The sequence below is a fragment of the Somniosus microcephalus genome, unplaced genomic scaffold (genome assembly GCF_052327205.1).
Source record: "Somniosus microcephalus isolate GS21.2 unplaced genomic scaffold, FLI_Smic_1.0 unresolved_chr5, whole genome shotgun sequence".
NCBI classification, from domain to species: domain Eukaryota; kingdom Metazoa; phylum Chordata; class Chondrichthyes; order Squaliformes; family Somniosidae; genus Somniosus; species Somniosus microcephalus.
In genome coordinates, this window is record NW_028225183.1 from 11,656,996 (window position 1) to 11,675,164 (window position 18,169).

At 43.0% G+C, this 18,169-nt stretch overlaps 1 protein-coding gene across 1 annotated transcript; it reads left to right on the top strand.

Annotated features, from left to right (window-relative positions):
• Positions 1–3,657: 3,657 nt before the first annotated feature.
• On the top strand, positions 3,658–7,568 carry LOC147087518 (putative G protein-coupled receptor 139). Its single transcript, XM_085977964.1, has 2 exons — positions 3,658–3,727; positions 6,667–7,568. Exons 1-2 carry the CDS (start codon positions 3,658–3,660, stop codon positions 7,566–7,568), a joined length of 972 nt encoding a protein of 323 aa, XP_085834090.1.
• The last annotated feature ends 10,601 nt before the right edge of the window (positions 7,569–18,169 follow it).

Sequence of the window (18,169 nt, forward strand, 5' to 3'; positions counted from 1 at the left end):
ACAATGTCATGAATTTCAGCAATTACTTGCATTGACAGACCGCCTTTCATGTAATCATCATTCCTAAAGTGCTCCACAGTGGCGCAAGGAATGACTGACACAAAGGAAATCAGGAAACATTGGAAGGGAGCAGAAGTTTGGGAAAACATGAGGGTATTAAACAAGGAGAGGTGGCTGGAGCGATGTAAGGATGGAGTGGGTTAAGGCATGGACATGAATGGTGGGATGGAAATAGTGGAGGATACCACAATAGCACAATAACCAATTGCATTTATGTAGCGCCTTTAACATAGAACAAAATATCCCATGTCATTTCACAGTATTATAATCAGAGGCAATTAGACTCCTAGCCAAAGAAGGAGATGTTAGGAGCTGTGGTACTATGCTCAGCTAAAATATGGATTTTGAACGGTTTCGATTGATCAGATTATTTTCTAAATGGCGAGAAGTTAGGAGCAGTGGATGAGCAAAGACATTTACATGTCCAAGTATATAAATCAGTAAACTGTGGTGGACAGGTAAAAAATAATTCAGATGAATAGCGGCCTTTATCTCAAGGGCTAGTATACAAAAGGTGCTGAAGTTATGTTACAGCTGTACAGAGCTCTGGTTAGACACCATCTGGTGAACTTCAATCAATTCCACGCACCGTACCTCAGAATGTGTATATAGGCCTTCGAGGGGATGTAGATTCGAGCCACCAGAATGATACCAGGACTAAAGATTTACTTTATGAGGACAGGTTGCATAGACTAGGCTTGCATTACCTTGAAAAATGGCTGATCTAACACAGGAGTTTAACATGCTTCAAATGTTTGATAGGGTAGACAGAGGGAACCTACTTCCTCCGGCGGGACATTCCAGAACAAACGGGCATAACCTGCAAATTAGAGCTGGACCGTTCAGGGGTGATGTCAGGAAACACATACTCACACGACAGGTCGTGAAAATCTGGAAATCTCTGAACGAAAAAACTGTTGAGGCTGTGCGGCAATAATTTTTTCAACACTGAGATGGTTAGATTTTTGTTAGCAAGGGTATTGAAGTTTACAGAGCCAAGTCAGGTAGATTGAGTTAAGATACCGATCAGCCATGATCTTACTGAAAGCGCATCAGGCTAAAGGGGCGGAAAGGCCTTCAGCTTTTCCTACTTCGCTTTGTTCCTTCCTATGTTCCTCGATGGCTCAAAGCACGATGGTCAATTGTGGGGCTGTAGGAGCGCAGATACACAAGCGGCCCAATTAGAAGGAGCAATTAGTTCGGGGAAGGTTTGTATATCAAGAGGAGGACACAGGGACAGGATAGCTGAGCCTTTGAAGGATTGTAACACAAGGAATAAAAATAAACTGCAGGCCTTGGGGTGCTTATATCCGATGTATATCAGCAAGGAGAGCGGAATTTTTGAAAGGGACATAGCGTGGGAGAGAATACTGGCAGCAGAGTTTTGGATCCACACGTGTATGGGCGGTGGAGGATAGTAGCTCAACCAGGTGCCCATTGGTATTGTCGAGGCTGGACGAGACAATGGCATGGATAAGCTTATCAAAATCTGATCGGCTGTAGAAGAAGTGGAGGCGGCGATTCAACAAAGGTGGAAGGAGGTGATCTTCGTTATGGATTGAACGCCTAAATTAGAGACAACTATGGAGCTGAAGGCCATTCTGAGCTAACAGACATGCTGGGGATTGGTATTGGAGGCTAGGATGCAATGTTTGTGGCTGGGTCTATAGATGGTTCCTTTAGCCTTGCCAATGTTTGTTTAGGGAAAATTGTTCCTCATACAAAATAAGACGTGGGGCAACTCATTTTAAAAACAGGGATGAGGTTCGAGTGAATGAATGGGGAGTTAAAACTGGTGTCGTCAATGTACATGTGAAAGCTGATACCATATCTAAGGATGAAAGTTTCAATGGGCAGTATTTAGATGAGGACGAAGAGGACAGCGAGGATAGATCCATGGGAGTCATAACAGGGAACGGTGCTGCAGGATGTGGGGGTTGGGGTTGAGGTGGGGAGATAAGCCATTGCTGTAGATTCTCTGGCTCCAGTCAGAGAGGAAAACATGCAAACAAGCCAGGGAAGTTCCACCAAAAGAGAGGTCAATGACAGAAAAATGAAGAGGCGACGGACTGAAGGAGAGGACGGAAAGTCTGGAGCTGATAAGTGCACTATTGGGGGTTTCAGTGCCACATGACCAGAGGCAATGGCAGAGGCAGGAGATATTATGCAGCTGGAGTCAGTTGTCTCTAGTGATGGGAAGGATATGAGGTCGGAAGCTCAAATCAGGGACGAATGAGGATCAGAAGTTACAAAATGTCGTATTCAGCCTGAGATAACAGCCAAGGAGGGGGATGGAAATGGCGACATGCGTATGGAGTTTGTGGTGGGTCAAAAGATAATGGTTTCGGGTTTTTTAATGTTAAAGTGGAGCAATTCGCAGCTCATGCAAAAATGTTGCAGCCTGATAACACAGTGGGAGTGGAGGGTGGAGAGAGATGTTGGAGAGCTGGAGCTGGCTGTTGTCAGCAGATATGGGGAAGTTAACCACATGTCTGTTGATGATGTCACAAAGGGAAGCATGTTGACAAAGAAGAGGAGGGGCAGGGATGTAAAGTTCAGAGACTCGAGAGTTAACGGTGCTGGTGTGGGAAGAGAAACCATTTCTGGAGGTACTCTGGCAACAATCAGATCGGTAAGACTTGACCGAAGTGAGGACAGTCCCACCGAACGAGGCCAGTGTCAGTGGAATGCAGAGATAACGGGTGGGTTTGCTGTAGCTTTGGAGGGGAGGCTGAGGCCTTGGATACATTTAAACCCAATGAAAAACATTTAGAATTAAATCATTTTGCAGATTGAGAGGCACTGAGGCTTAGTGAGGGCGAGAGTGAAGGGCGAGTGAGACTCGGGAGGGCTGCCCTTGTACAGCAGAATTTGGCATCGGTTGACATTTATGGAATGTGGTGGTTGAGTATCCAGCTAGGAGTGACCTGGAGCAATGGTGTCAGGAGATGGCACTGTTCTAATTTTATTGCAGTCGCTAACCATTGTAGAATAAACAGGAAAACACCTGCACTAAAATAGCAGAGAGAAATGTCAATGTGGCACGTTCAGTGTCCGCACCTTAATAGCACCCACAGTAATTTCTAGGCTGCAATCCTGAACATGGACTGTAACTGTTCTTGTGCCAGAGACTCCAAGTTCATGTTTTAACTGGGAAGCAGCAGGTACAGGGAGAAACGGGTCTGCCTGTGTCCCTGGATTCAGTGTACAATGCAGCGAATTCGGTTAACATTTATAAATGATTTGGCAGGAGTGAATATGGTCAAAACAATTACATAAAAATTGTAAATGAAGCGGCTCATTATTGTTGGATCTGACCTGTATGAGCCAAGCTTCCAGCTTTATTCCCCCGAGAGTTTCGATTAAGAAAATGTCCTGGACTTTGAGATGTTTGTGTTTCATCCAGCACGTTATTAACATCGGGGTCGAAGGTCATGATGTAATGTGTTTGTTCAAGTGACTGTAACTAATAGCAATGATCAGGGGTATAACCGTGTCAGTGGAGACTTATAAATCAGGGCCCATTGGAATGGATCAGCTCAGATTGCCTGCCGGAGCTGTGGGTTCCACTCCACCACAGCTGTGCTTCTCACAGAAATGGGATATCCAGTAATCTATCAGATAGAGGACATTTACTATCCTGTTCTTGCGGCCGTTGGAGTTCCTGGTAGGCCTTTATCCTAGCTGTCAATGATGTAAATCGGTGTTAATTCTGCTGCTGGACTGGGTAATGCTTTACTCGCTGCCACCTGTTCTGTCCAATCAGTGGAATGACGGAAATCTCTTTTGGTGTTGCAGCCGCTGCTTCAAACTTGTGATCAACTTTGTTCATCGAACCTTGGCATTGTTACTGGCTTATTCTCTGTACTGAATATATTGAAATCAGGTGTCTGGGCAAAGAGCCGGATTCAGATCATCGGGAGCAGTTAATATTGTCATGTTGTGGAACTAACATGCTCTGGAATATTTTTTCTTGTATGTGCTTTCAGTGACTGAATATGAGACAGCCCACGGTCTGTGTTACAAGGAGGCTGCAAAATGTCCCCCCTCCCCGGTAACATGGTTCACTTTAACTGGGATTTCAATGTGTTTATTGGTTATCTCTTTTGTGAAACATAATTTCACTGTGTGTGTATCTGACGCTGCTTCAGAGGCCTGGCGACTGAACTGATTTTGCTGCTGACACTGTCACATCACCTTCTCTGCTTCAGTGTGGAAGGATTCAATGACTGTCACTGGACCTCATTTTAAAATTGAATGTTTTGTGGTTATGTTGTATCAGTTTGCACTGTTTCAGTTGGAATCAGAAGCCCTTCTATTGACCTGGAGATTATAAGGAGCAGCAGTGATTTTGGAGTTTTGTTAATTGAACAATCGCGCCATCTAATGCTGTACTTTATAATTACAGAGAAGGAACTTCAATTATTGTGAGGTCTAACTGGAAGAGATATTCGACTCTGTTTATTGCATCCATTGTGGACGAAATGAACAGTGTAGGGAACAGTTGGCGACTTGGGTGATCTGTAGAAACATTAAACTATTCACAGAGGCTTCACCATGGAACATATTGGGGCAGTAATTCCTCCCCAAACGCGTGACTACGGAATGGGTACTCACGCGTCTGGCCGGAGGAAATGCCGGTTTTCAGCATGCACAGCGCATGCGCTGAAAACCGGCATTTCCTCTCCTCTAACCCAAGAGGTGAAGAGGCTAGCGTGTGCACTGTAGGGGGCAGCGCGTGCGTCATGGATTTCCTATGTTTTGGGGGATTTGCGCATGTCTAAAGGCCTCCGGTCTTTATGCTTGTAAAAAGCGCACGTAAGTATTTTTTTTACATGTAAGTGGTGTTTTAGTGTAATTTAGAATTTTTGTCCCACAGTTTTATTATTTTAAAGAATCTACAATAAGATAAGTTAAGTTTTAGAACATTTTTATTAAAAAAAAAAATTTTTCAAAAAAAAAAATTATTGTTTAAATTATTTTTTTTAACTTATTTATAATTAATTTAATGATTGGGATGTTTTTAAAATTTTTATTTAAAGTTTAAATAGTGTTTTGGGCCCCCGTAGTTTTCATGAGTTTGAGAGTTCTTACTCTTAAACTCATGAATGAGCCTTCCCCTCCCCTGATTGGTTGTACAGTGCTCACCTGATCCCAGCAGGCACATCGCACTAACTACGCCGCTGGATCAGGTAAGTACTGCGCGCTGACATCTGAACCGGGCCTGTCACAGGAAATGCAAGCAGGCCCGGGCTTCAGATGTCAGCACGCAGGGTGAGTGCAGATCGGGGGCTTGCACGCGCGGCAAGCCCCCGACACCAAGTTCTGGGCCATTGCTTCTGAGAATAGGATCGTTGATCTCGGTGATGGTGAACAGCATGCAGGTGGAGGGTGTTACGATTGAATCCGATGTGAAAATGATCTTTGGCAAAGAGAGAACAGAGTATGCGGAAGGGAGAAGGCAAGAGAGAAGCAAATGTTGGAGCGAAAGTGAGAGAGTTAGAGCTGTTGAAACTTCGAGTACAATTAACAGTAAATGTGACTTCAGGGTTTTATTAAGGTATTGCCAGATTGGGTGAGATTTTATTGTTAGACTGGCTTCGCTGTGTTTATCCTCAGGTCCTCAGTCTGTTTTGGTGAATGTTCTTTTTCTTTACCTTATGCCTTAATGAACAATATTAATTCAATTGATTTCAAGAATAGGATCCATGATTTATTGATCATAAAGAATTATTGAAACAGCGTAATTTAAACGCTCTGCATCAGTTTTATTCAATAAAAATGAGTTTGAATTAAATTGAATATGATGTAATTGAATCTGCTGTGTAAATTTATTGACAACATTTTATACCCAACGAGCTGTTCCTTGACATCAGTAACCACAGATATTACTGGTTGAATGCATTAGTTGAGTTGTTACTGGAATCTCTGAAATAGATTTCCTTTAACACTCTGCTGCAGTCTCTCCCTGTCAATCCCAGCCTCTCCTCCCACTGCATTGATTCCTCTGTTTCCTCATCTGTTGCTTCAGTTTGTCCGTTGTCCCAAACCCTATGCTTCTGACTCCCATCCTAATCCCACCTGACATTTCAATGTCTCCCTCCCAAGCTCACTCACTGGCACGGTCTCCAGCCGTCTCTTCCTACCCGATCCGAAGCCTCAAACTCACCACCGTGTCTCTCGGTCTTTCCCGTTAAGTGTCAGAACCGGTCGGCTCATTTAACCCGGAGCAACAAACCAGCGTCACCCCCCTCTGTCCCCAAACCTTCCTGGCCTTCAGTCTGGAGTCAAATCCGGATTTAACCAGTTAGATTCCGGCTCCCCAAAACCCCTTCTCCCTTCCCCACAAGCACTGCGACGTGATTCGGCCCTTCCCGTTGATCCGGAGCTCAATTTATTCACTTCCTGTATCGATTTCCCAATTCAGAATCGAAAACTTTGTTCCAAGCATTTCTCTGCCCAGAAGCGCTGCCCAGGTCACCGAATCCGTTTCAACCCTTGGATGAAAAAGTAAAGCTGGAAATTTCAGCCAAGTTCCTGTCAAACTGCTGCTTTGGCTCCAGGTCTGATCAGCAATTTATCTGCTTCCCTTTCTCTCTCTTACAGTTAACTTGGTGGCGATTGTAATCCTGTGCCGAGGAAAGTGCGGTCTCTCCAAATGTATCACTCGCTACCTGGTGGGAATGGCAGCGGCCGAACTCTTGGTCGTCATCGCTGATCCCATCTTGACCTGGATTGGTCAGATATATTTCCCGTATTCTTTCCTGAAAATTACTCCCGTGTGTAGTTTTATTGCCGTCTTGAGTTTTGCAGCCACAAATGCGGCTGTGTGGCTCACAGTCGCTTTCACCTTTGATCGATTTGTGGACATTTGTTGTGAGAAGCTGAAATCAAAATATTGCACTGAGAAAACGGCGGCTGTGGTTATCGGAACAGTGAGTGTGCTGGGCTGTTTAGAATCTGTCCCCTGGTACTTTACAACTGAACGTGATTTTATAATTGACAATATTCCCTGGGGTTGTATCTATAAACAGAGCTTCTTTACTTCCCCCGCATTGGCTGCATTTGAGTTGTTTCACCGCATTTTAGCACCTTGTGTCCCGTTCTTTCTGATTTTGCAGCTCAATGCTCTGACCGTCAGACGTATTTTAGCTGCCAGTAGAGTCCGCAGGGGACTGCGGGGCCGCAGCAATGGAGAGAATCACAAAGACCCAGAGATGGAGAACCGAAGGAAATCCATCGTTTTACTCTTCAGTATATCAGGCAGTTTTATAGTTCTTTGGATGACACAGGTTTTGTATAATATTTACAGGCGAATTGCAGGTATTCGCTATTATTACTTCGCCTCCGACCCTCTTTTTATCACAGAATCTACAGCAACAATGCTACAGCTTCTCAGTTCCTGCACCAACACTTGTATTTACGCTGTGACCCAGAAAAAATTCAGAAAGGAGCTGAAGAACGCGGTGAAATATCCAATCAAATATATTGTTAAATTAATTAAATGATAGAATGAGCTGAAGGATTTCAAGCACGATAACTGAATTCCATTCCATAGTCCATTCCTTACACTCCCCACTGGGTGCAAAGTACATTTTATGTTAGCAGCACAGAGCCCTGAACTGACCTTAAATCTGATTCTGGTATTTTATTTTATTGATGATCTGACCTTTTGAGGCGGGACTCGCTCTGCTAACGACCCATGAATTGTTTCTCGAAATGGCAGCACAGAATATCTCAGCTGGACTTCCAGTTAATGGCCGCCCTGCAGCGACCACAAAATGGGCAAATCCACCAATCACAGTCGCTGCTGTGGGCCTGATCAGAGCTCTGTACTGCACGTAACTGGAGAGACAGAAGGACATAGATGCCTACATAGATACACCGATAGATAAATATATATATAGATAGATAGGTAGATAGATAGATAGATAGATAGATAGATAGAGATATAATTTATAAAAATGTATATTTCATGTTTAACTGTGTTTTTTAAGTGATCCCATTCATGCTTTTGAGAGATCCGTGCGTAGATTCCTGACAAAAGTGTGAAAGGGATTCCCTTCTTTGATTGGTTCCCCATGTTACACGTGATCCCAGGGGCGCTAGAGAATCGCACAAGCCCCTGTGTTACCATGGGTATCTGCACTTTCGTCCAGCAGAGGCCCAGGATCAGAAGTCTCGGGACCTATAGAAGCAGCAGGTAAGTGCATAGATTTTTCTGATCGCAGGCATCCGAATGCAGGAATACTCCGATCGGATATTCAAGGTGATAATGAGGTAAAAATACAGGGAGGAAAGCCATAAACAGAAAAGGCTCATCTATATACATAAAGAAAAAAACAGAAAATATATAACACACATTGAGAGAAAGAGATGGAGTTTGTGAGCAAAAGGAAGTTGGGATAATTTTTTAGACAAATGGAGAAAGAAATTGGGCGAGACAGAGAGAAAGTTAAACAGGAATAATACAGACACACAGGGGAGGTTACAAAGAGAGATACGTTAAACATATACACTGTTTCTGCCTTCACAGTAAAAGAGAAAAAGAACATAAATAACATTGTGGGAAATCAAGGGTCTAACGACTGTGAGTAGCTTAAAGTGATTAATATTATTAAAGAAAAAGTACTAGAGAAAGTAATGGCACTAAAGTAGGACAAATGGCCACGACCTGATGGCCTACGCCATGGCGTTTAAAAAGAGGTGGCTGCAGAGATAGTGGATGCATTGGTTTTGATCCTCCAGAAATCCGTAGATTCTAGAAAGGTCCCCGTGGATCGGCAGGTAGCAAATGTAACCACACTGTAAGGAAAGTAGGGTGAGAGCAAACAGGGCACTATAGGCTAGTTAGCCTGACATCAGTAGTGGAGAAAATGCTAGAATGTATTATTAAGGACGTGTTAACAGCGCACATGGAAAAAGAAATTGTGATAAGTCTGAGACAACACGATTTAATGAAAGGGAAATCGTGTTTGACAAACCTATTAGAATATTTTCAGTGTATAACTAGCAAGATAGATGAGTGGGTACCAGTGGTTGTAGTATGTTAGACTTTCTTGCAAGGGTCTTGCAGTATACGAGTAAGGAAGTGTTGCTGCAATTATATTTGGTTTGGATGAGACTACACCTGGAGTATTGTGTACAGTTTCAGTCTCCTTAACTAAGGAAGGAGATACATGCCTTAGAGGGGGTGCAACTAAGGTCCACTACATTAATTCCTGGATGAATGGGCTGTCCTATGATATTCAAGACTCAGATCGGTAATTTTTTGGATATTAATGGAATCGACAGATATATCAACGGGAAAGCGAAGTTGATGCAGAAGTCCAGCGATGATCTTTGGAATAGTGGGGCAGGTTCAAGGGGCCGCACGGCCTACTCCTGCTCCTAGTTCCTATGTTCTTATGTTATTATAGACAAAAGAAGGCAATTAAAGAAAGCGAAAGTTTCAGAAAGAAACAGCGCAGGAGGGGGATAGACACCAAACGAGACAAATTGTGACAAAAAAGAAAGAGGCGCCTATTTCCAGTCTACAAATGTTCAATGTAATTAAGGAAAAAACTATTTGTAACTGCCCTTTAATATTAATATATCTCGAAAAACTTTACACGACGAATTACTTCTGAGCTGAAGGTAATGTAGGCAAATGTTTTAATGAATATAGCTAGTTGATATGTGTCTCAACAGATGCAAATACTTTATTGGCCCATCCTGCTTCACCTTTCTTCATAAAGTCAACCTCCTATTCTCAGGATTCAACCTAGTGAGCCTTCTCTGAACTATCATCAATGCAAGTACATCCATCTTTACATAAGGAGACCAAAACTGCACGCAGTCCTCTGGAAGTGCTCTCACCAGCACCCTGTATATTTGTAGCAAGGCAACCCTACTTTCATTTACAATCCGCCTTGCAATAAGGGCCAACATTCCATTTCCCTTCCTAATTAATGCTGTATCTGCATGCTAATTTTCTGTGCTTCACGTACGAGGATCGCTCTGTACGGCCGCACTTTATAGCCTTTCTTGATTTAAATAATGTTTTGCTTTTTATTCTTCCTACCAAAGTGGATAACCTAACATTTTCCCACATTATACTCCATCTGCCAAACGTTTGCCGACTAACTTGACCTATCTATATCCCTTTGCAGACTTCTTGTGTCCGTCTCACCTGCTGTCCCACCTATCTTTGTATCATTCGCAAATTTGGCTACAGTACACTCGGTCCCATCATCCAAATCATTAATATAGATTGTAAATATTTCGGGCCCCAGCACTGATCCCTACGGCACCACACTAGTTACAATTTGCCGAACTGAAAATTAACCTTTTATCCCGACCATCTGTTTTCTGTGAGTTAGCCAATCCTCTATCCATTACCTCCAATCCCGTGATCTCTTTTCGTGTGCAGTAACCTTTCATGAGGCACCTTATCGAATGCCTTCTGGAAATCGAAGTACACTGCATCTACTGGTTCCCCATTATCCACCCTGCTCGCTATATCCCCATAGAAATCTAGTAAATTGCTCAAACAAAATTCCTTTCATAAAAACATGTCTAATGTGCTTGATTGCATTAAGATTTTCTAAATGTCCTGTAATAATAATGGATTCCAGCATTTTCCCAAGGACAGATGTTAGGCTAACTTGTCCATAGTTTCCAGCCTTGTGTCTTCCTTCTTTCTCGAATAGTGGCCTTACATTGGCGGATTTCCAATCCGCTTGGACCTCTCCAGAATCCAGGGAATTTTGGTAGATTACAACCAAAAATTTACTATCTCTGCAGCCACTTCTTTTAAGACCCTAGAATGCAGGCCATCAGGTTCAGGGCCCTTAGCCACCTTTAGTCCCGTTAGTTTGCCAATACTTTTTCTCTCGTGATATGATTGTTTTAAGTTTTTCTCCTTCCCTTTAGCCCCTGGATTATCAATTATTTTGGGATGCTTTAGTGTCTTCTACCGTGAAGACCGATATGAAATGTTAGTTCCATTTCTCTGCCACTTCCCCGTTTCCCATTATTAATTCCCCAGTCTCATCATTTACGGAACAGCCGTTTGCTTTAGCTACTCTCTTCCTTTCTGATAATCTACATCCTAGGGTACTTAAGTAAGTGCCACTATAAATAGTAGATGCATTGCTGATCAACTTCCAGCATTCGATGGAATCTGGAACAGTGCCCATGGATTGGAGGGTGGCTAATGTTACCCCACTATTCAAAAAAGGTGGTAGAGAGAAAATGGGGAATTACAGACTGGTCAGCCTGACATCGGTAGTGGGGAAAATGCTAGCGTCCATTATAAAAGATGTAATAGCAGAGCACTTGCAAAACAGTGAAAGGATCGGACAAAGTCAATACGGATATACAAAAGTTAAATCGTGCTTGATTAATCTATGGAATTTTTTGAGGATGTAACTGGTAAAATAGATAAGGGAGAACCAGTGGATGTGATGTATTTGGACTCTCAAAAGGCTTTTGATAATGTCCCGCATAAGAGATTAGCGTGCAAATTTAAGGCACATGGGATTGAGTCAAGGTATTGATTTGGATAGAGAACTGGTTGGCAGACAGAAAGCAAAGAGTTGGAATAAACGGGTCTTATTCCGAGTGGCAGGCAGTGACGAGTGGTGTGGTGCAGGGATTGGTCCTTGGACACCAGCTATTCACAATATATATTAATGATCTAGAAGAGGGAACTAGATGTAATATCTCCAAGTTTGCAGTCAGCACAAAGCTGGGTGGGCGTCTGTGCTGTGAGGAGGATGCCGATAAACTCCAGTATGGTTTGGACAGGTTGGCTGATTGGGCAGAAGCATGGCAGATGCAATATAATGTGGATAGATGCGAGGTTATCGACTTTGGTGTCAAAAATAGGAAGGCAGATTATTATCTGAATGGCAATAGATTGGGAGAAGGGGAAGTGCAACAAGACCTGGGTGTCCTTGTGCACCAGTCGCTGAAGGTAAGCATGCAGGTGCACCAGGTGTTTAAGAAGGCAAATGATATGTTTGCCTTCGTAGCGCGAGGGTTTGAGTACAGGAACAAGGATGTCTTGCTACAGCTTTACAGAGCCTTGGTGAGACCACATCTTGAGTATTGTGTGCAGTTTTGGTCGCCTTATCAGAGGAAGTATGCTCTTGCCATGGAGGGTGTGCAGCGAAGATTCACCAGGCTGAAAGCTGGGATGGAAGCAATGATGTATGAGGAGAGATTGGGTCGAATGGGCTTATACTCGCTGGAGTTTAGAAGAATGAGAGGGGATCTCATTGAAACTTATAAAATTCTGACAGGAGTGGACAGACTAGATGCAGGAAGGATGTTCCTGATGTTCGGTATGTCCAGAACCAGGGGTCATAATCTAAGGATAAGGGGTAAGCCACTTAGGACAGAAATGAGTAGGGATTTCTTCACCCAGAGTGTGGTGAACCTGTGGAATTCTTTACCTCAGAAGGCAGTAGAGGCTAATTCATTAAATATATTCAAGAAGGAGTTGGATTCATTTCTTAAGGCTAAAGGAATCAAGGAAATGGGGTTAAAGCAGGGACAGGGTAGTGAGTTTAGATGATCAGCCATGACCTCATTGAATGGCGGAGCAGGCTCGATGGACCGAATGGCCTACTCCTGCTCCTATCTTCCATGTTTGTATGATTCTATATACCTATAAAAGCTCTTACTATCTGTTTTTATACGTTTTTCTATTTTAACCTCATAATATATATTCTCCCTCTTTATTCTGTTTTAGTCGTCGTTTGCAGGTTTCTAAATATTTCCCAATCTCTGGACTACCACTAATCTTTGCAACATTGTATGCCTTTTTGTTTCAATTTGATACCTTCCTTAATTTCTTAGTGTGCCACGGATTATTCATCCTTGTCGTAGAGTCTTTCTTTCTCACTGGAATGAACCGTTGCCAGAGAGTTATGAAATATCTCCTTAAATGTCTGCCAATGCTTAAGTACTGTCTTAACATTTAAGCTATTTTCCTAGTCCAGTATATCCAACTCTGTCTTCATACCTTTGTAATTGCCTCTTCAGTTGATTTGGACACTAGTTTCAGACAGATGTCCCTCAATCTGTGATCACTCTTCAATAGAGGATTCTTTGCAATGTCTTACCCTTTAATCTATTTTCCCAGTCCAGTTTAGCCAACTCTGTCTTCATACCTTTGTAATTGCCTTTATATAAATTTAGGACACTAGATTCAGACACAAGTTCCTCAATCTCAAATTGAATTTGAATTTCTATCATGTTGTGATCACTTTTCAATAGTCCCGCATAGGAGACTGGTCAGGAAGGTAAGTGCCCATGGGATCAAGGGTGCCTTGGCACATTGGATCCAAAACTGGCTTAGTGGCAGAAGGCAGAGGGTGATGTTGGAAGGTTGTTTTTGTGACTGGAAGCCTGTGCCCAGTGGAGTACCGCAGGGATCAGTGCTGGGTCCCTTGCTGTTTGTGGTCAACATTAATGATTTGGATGTGAATGTAAAAGGTATGATCAATAAGTTCGCAGATGACGCGAAAATTGGTGGGGTGGTAAATAGCGAGGCGGGAAGCCTCAGGCTACAGGAGGATATAGATGGGTTGGTAAGATGGGCGGAACAGTGGCAAATCGATTTGAATCCTGAAAAGTGTGAGGTGCATATTTTGGACGGACTAACAAGGCAAGGGAATACACAATGAATGGTAAGTCCCTAGGAAAGACAGATGATCAGAGGGAACTTGGTGTGCATGTACATAGATCACTGAAGGCAGCAGTACAGGTGGATAAGGTGGTTAAAAAGGCATATGGGATACTTGCCTTCATCAGCCGAGGCATAGATTATAAGAGCAGGGAGGTTATGTTGGAGCTGTACAAAACGCTGGTAAGGCCATAGCTGGACTCCTGTGTGCAGTTCTGTTCGCCACACTATAGGAAGGATGTGATTGCTTTGGAGAGGGTGCAGAGGAGATTTACCAGGATGTTATCTGGGCTGGAGCGCTTCAGCTATGAAGAAAGACTGGGGTTGTTTTCCTTGAAGCAGAGAAGGCTGAGGGGGGGACCTGATTGAGGTATACAAAATGATGAGGGGCATGGATAGGGTGGATAGAAAGCAAATTTTCCCTCAAGTAGAGGGGTCAATAACAAGGGGTCATAGATTCAAGGTAAGGGGCAGGCGGTTTAGAGGGGATTTGAGGAAAAACTTTTTCACCCAAAGGGTGGTTGGAATCTGGAACTCACTGCCTGAAAGGCTGGTAGAGGCAGGAACCCTCACAACATTCAAGAAGCATTTGGATGAGCGCTTGAAATGCCATAGCATACAAGGCTACGGACCAAATGCTGGAAAATGGGATTAGATTAGATAGGGCTTGATGGCCGGTGCGGATGCGATGGGCCGAAGGGCCTCTTTCTGTGCTGTATAACTCTATGACTCTATGACTCTTCCCTAGAGGATCCTTTACAATGCGATCATTAATCAATCCTGTCTCTTTGCACATTACCAAATCTAAAATAGCCTGCTCGCTGCTTGTTTCGACAATGTATTGTTGTAAGAAACCATCCCGAAAAGACACTATCAACTCGTCCTCAAGGCTACCTTTGCCAGTTTGATTGTTCTGATCGATATGAAGTACAGAATCGCCCATGAGTATTGCAGAAACTTTCTTACAGTCCTCAAATTTCTTGACTTACACTCTGTCCTACACTGCTTTTTGTCCACTCCCACCAGTGACTTGTATTACATAATATTTCTTATCTCCACCCAAACTGTTTCTACAGCTTAATCTTCTGAGCCAATATTAATTCTGACCACAGCAATGATCTCATCCTTGATTAACAGAGCTACCCCACCTCATTTTCATTTCTGCCTATCCTTGCGAAATGTCAAATATCCCTGAATGTTCAGTTCCCAGACTTGGTCACATTGCAACCACGCCTCTGTAATGCTTATCTGATCATACCCACGTATTGCGATCTGTGCCATTAAATCATCTGTCTAGTTTCGAAAGCTGCTTGCATTCAGAGAAAGAGCCGTTAATTAGGAAGGACAGGCGAAAAGGAAAAGGAGGTGGGGTGGCGTTGTTCGTAATGCATAAAACAATTGTAATAGTCAGAAAGTATAATGGCTCAGAAAATCAAGATTTCGAATCCGTCTGGGTGGAGCTAAGAAGAACAAAGTGGCAGAAAACATTGTTGAGAGTTTTCTATAGGCCTCCAAAAGGCGGTGGTAATGTATGGGATGGCAACAAACAGGAAATTAGAGATGCATGCAACAAGGGTACAACAGTAATCATGGGTGACTTTAATCTACATAGAGACTGGCCAAACCAAATTAGCAATAATACTGTGGAAGATTAATTCCATTAGTCTGTACGAGATGATTCTATAGAGCAGTACATTGAAGAGCAAAATAGGGAACAGGCTATCCTGGACTGTGTATTGTGGAATGAAAAGGGGTTAAATAATTCAAAAAGAAAATACCGCAGATGCTGGAAACCTGAAATAAAAACTGAAAATGCTGGAGATATTCAGCAGGTCAGGCAGCATCTGTGAAGAGACAAACACAGTTAACGTTTCAGGTCGATGATCAATCGTTGGAACTGGGTTTAATTAATCATCTTGTTGTGCGGGGTCCTTTACATAGAAACATAGAAACATAGAAGGTAGGAGCAGGAGTAGAGCATTCGGCCCCTCGAGCCTGCTCCGCCATTTAATGAGATCATGGCTGATCATCAAAATTCAGTACCCTGTCCCGGATTTCTCCCCATGTCCCTTAATCCCTTTAGCTTTAAGAAATATATCTAACTCCTTCATCAATATATTTAATGAATTGGCCTCCACTGCCATCTGTGGTAGAGAAAATTCCACAGTTTCCCCACTGTCTGGGTGAAGAAATTCCTCCTCATCTCAGTCCTAAATGTCTTACTCCTTATCCTTAAACTGTGACCCCTGGTTCTGAACTCTCCCGGCATCGGGAACATCCTTCTAGCCTGTTTAGTCCTGATGGAATTTTATAAGTTTCAATGAGATCCCCTCTCATTTATCTAAACTCCAGCGAGTATAACCCCGAACGACCCAATCTCTCCTCATACGTCATTCCTGCCATCCCAGGTGAAATTTCGCTGCACTCACTCCATAGCAAGAACATCCTTCCTCAGATAAGACGAACAAACTGCAAACAAAACTGAAGGTGCGCTCTCACCAAAGCCCTGTACAACTGCAGCAAGACATCCTTGCTCCTGTACTCGAATCATCTCGCTATGAAGGCCAACTTACCATTTGCCTTCTTAAACGCCTGCTGCATCTGCAAGCTTACCTTCAGCGATTGGTGCACAAGGACATCGAGGTCTCGTTGAACTTCCCCTTCTCCCAATCTATTGCCATTCATATAATAATCTGCCTTCCTGAATTTGCCAGAAAAATGGATAACTTCGCATTTGTCCACACTATACAGCATCTGCCATGCATCTGCCCAATCACCCAACCTGTCCAAATCATACTGGAGTTTCTCTGCAACCTCCCCACAGCACACACGCTCACACAGCTTTGTTTCGTCTGCAACCTTGGAGAGATTACATTTAGTTCCCTCGTCTAGATCAATAATATACATTGTGAATATCTGGGGTCCTAGCACCGATCCCTCTGGTACCCGACTAGTCACTGCCAGCCACTCGGAAAAAGACCCGTTTATTCAAACACTTTGCTTCCTGTCTGCCAACCAGTTCTCTATCCAAGTCAGTACCTTATCCCCAACCCCATGTGCTTTATGTAAGTGTTTTCCAAGTGCTCTGCTGTTTCATCTGTTATAATAGACTCTAGCATTTTCGCCACCACCGATGTCAGGCTTATCAGTCTATAATTCCCCGTTTTCTCCCTACCACCTTTTTTAATATTGGGGTTACATTAGCTACCCTCCAATCCATAGGAAATGTGCCCGAGTCAATAGAATTTTGGATGATGACCAGCAATGCAGCTACTATTTCTAGGTCCACTAGTTTAAGTACCCTAGGATGTAGATTCTCAGGCCATGAGGATTTATCAGCCTTCAATCCCCTCAATTTCCCTAACATCATTTCCCTACAAACACTGATGTCATTCAGTTCCTCCCTCTCATTAGACCCTATGTTCCCCAACATCTCAGGGAGGTTATTTGTTTCCTCCTTTGTGAAGACAGAACAGAAGTATGTATTTAAATGTTCAGCCATTTCTTTGTTCCCCATTAAAAATTCCCCTGATTCTGACTGCAAGGGACCTACGCTTGACTTCACCAATCTTTTTCTCTTCACGTACCTATAGAAGCTTTTACAGTCGGTTTTATTTTCGCTGAAAGCTTACTCTCAAATTCTACTTTCCCCTCTTAATTGATCCCTTTTTCCTCCTTTGCTGAATCGAAAGCTGCTCCCAATCCTCTCCTTGGATCTTATGCTTTCCTTAATTTCCATTGTTACCCACGGTTGAGTAACCTTTATGTTTTATTTTTATGCCAAACAGGGATGAACTAATTCTGTAGTTCATACATGCGACCTTTAAATATTTGCCATTGCCTCTCCACCGGCAACCATTTAAGTAACGTTCCCCAATCCATCCTAGCCTAATTGCGCCTCATGCCATCATAGTTTCCTTTATTTAAATTCAGGGCACTAGTCTCTGAGTCAACTACTTCACTCTCCATCTTAATGAAGAATTCTATCATATTATGATTGCTCCTCCTCAAGGGGCCTCGCACAACAAGATTGCTAATTAATCCTTTCTCATTAGATAATACCCAGTCTAAGATGGCCTGATTTCTAGTTGGTTCCTCGACATATTGGTCCAGGAAACCATCCCGTATAAATACTAGGAATTCCTCCTCCACATTATCGTTACTAATTTGGTTAGCCCTATCTATATGTAGATTAAAGTCACCCATGATTACTGCTGTGCCCTTATTGCACGCATCTCTAATTTCCCGTTAAATGCCATCCGCAACCTCAGCATTACTGATTGGGGGAAGAGTGACCATAACATGCTAGATTTCTTCATTTAGATGGAAAGTGAAGACGTCCAATCCGCAACTATGGTCCTAAATCAAAACAAAGGAAACTATGAAGGTATGAGGAGGGAGTTGGCTATGATGGATTGGAGAGCTGCATTAAAA

Excerpts from the sequence above, each read along its gene's own strand:
- LOC147087518 (XM_085977964.1), top strand. The coding sequence starts at position 3,658 with ATGGGATATCCAGTAATCTATCAGATAGAGGACATTTACTATCCTGTT. Across the intron at positions 3,728-6,666 it reads TGCGGCCGTTGGAGTTCCTG|TTAACTTGGTGGCGATTGTA; the intron begins GTAGGCCTTTAT and ends TCTCTCTTACAG.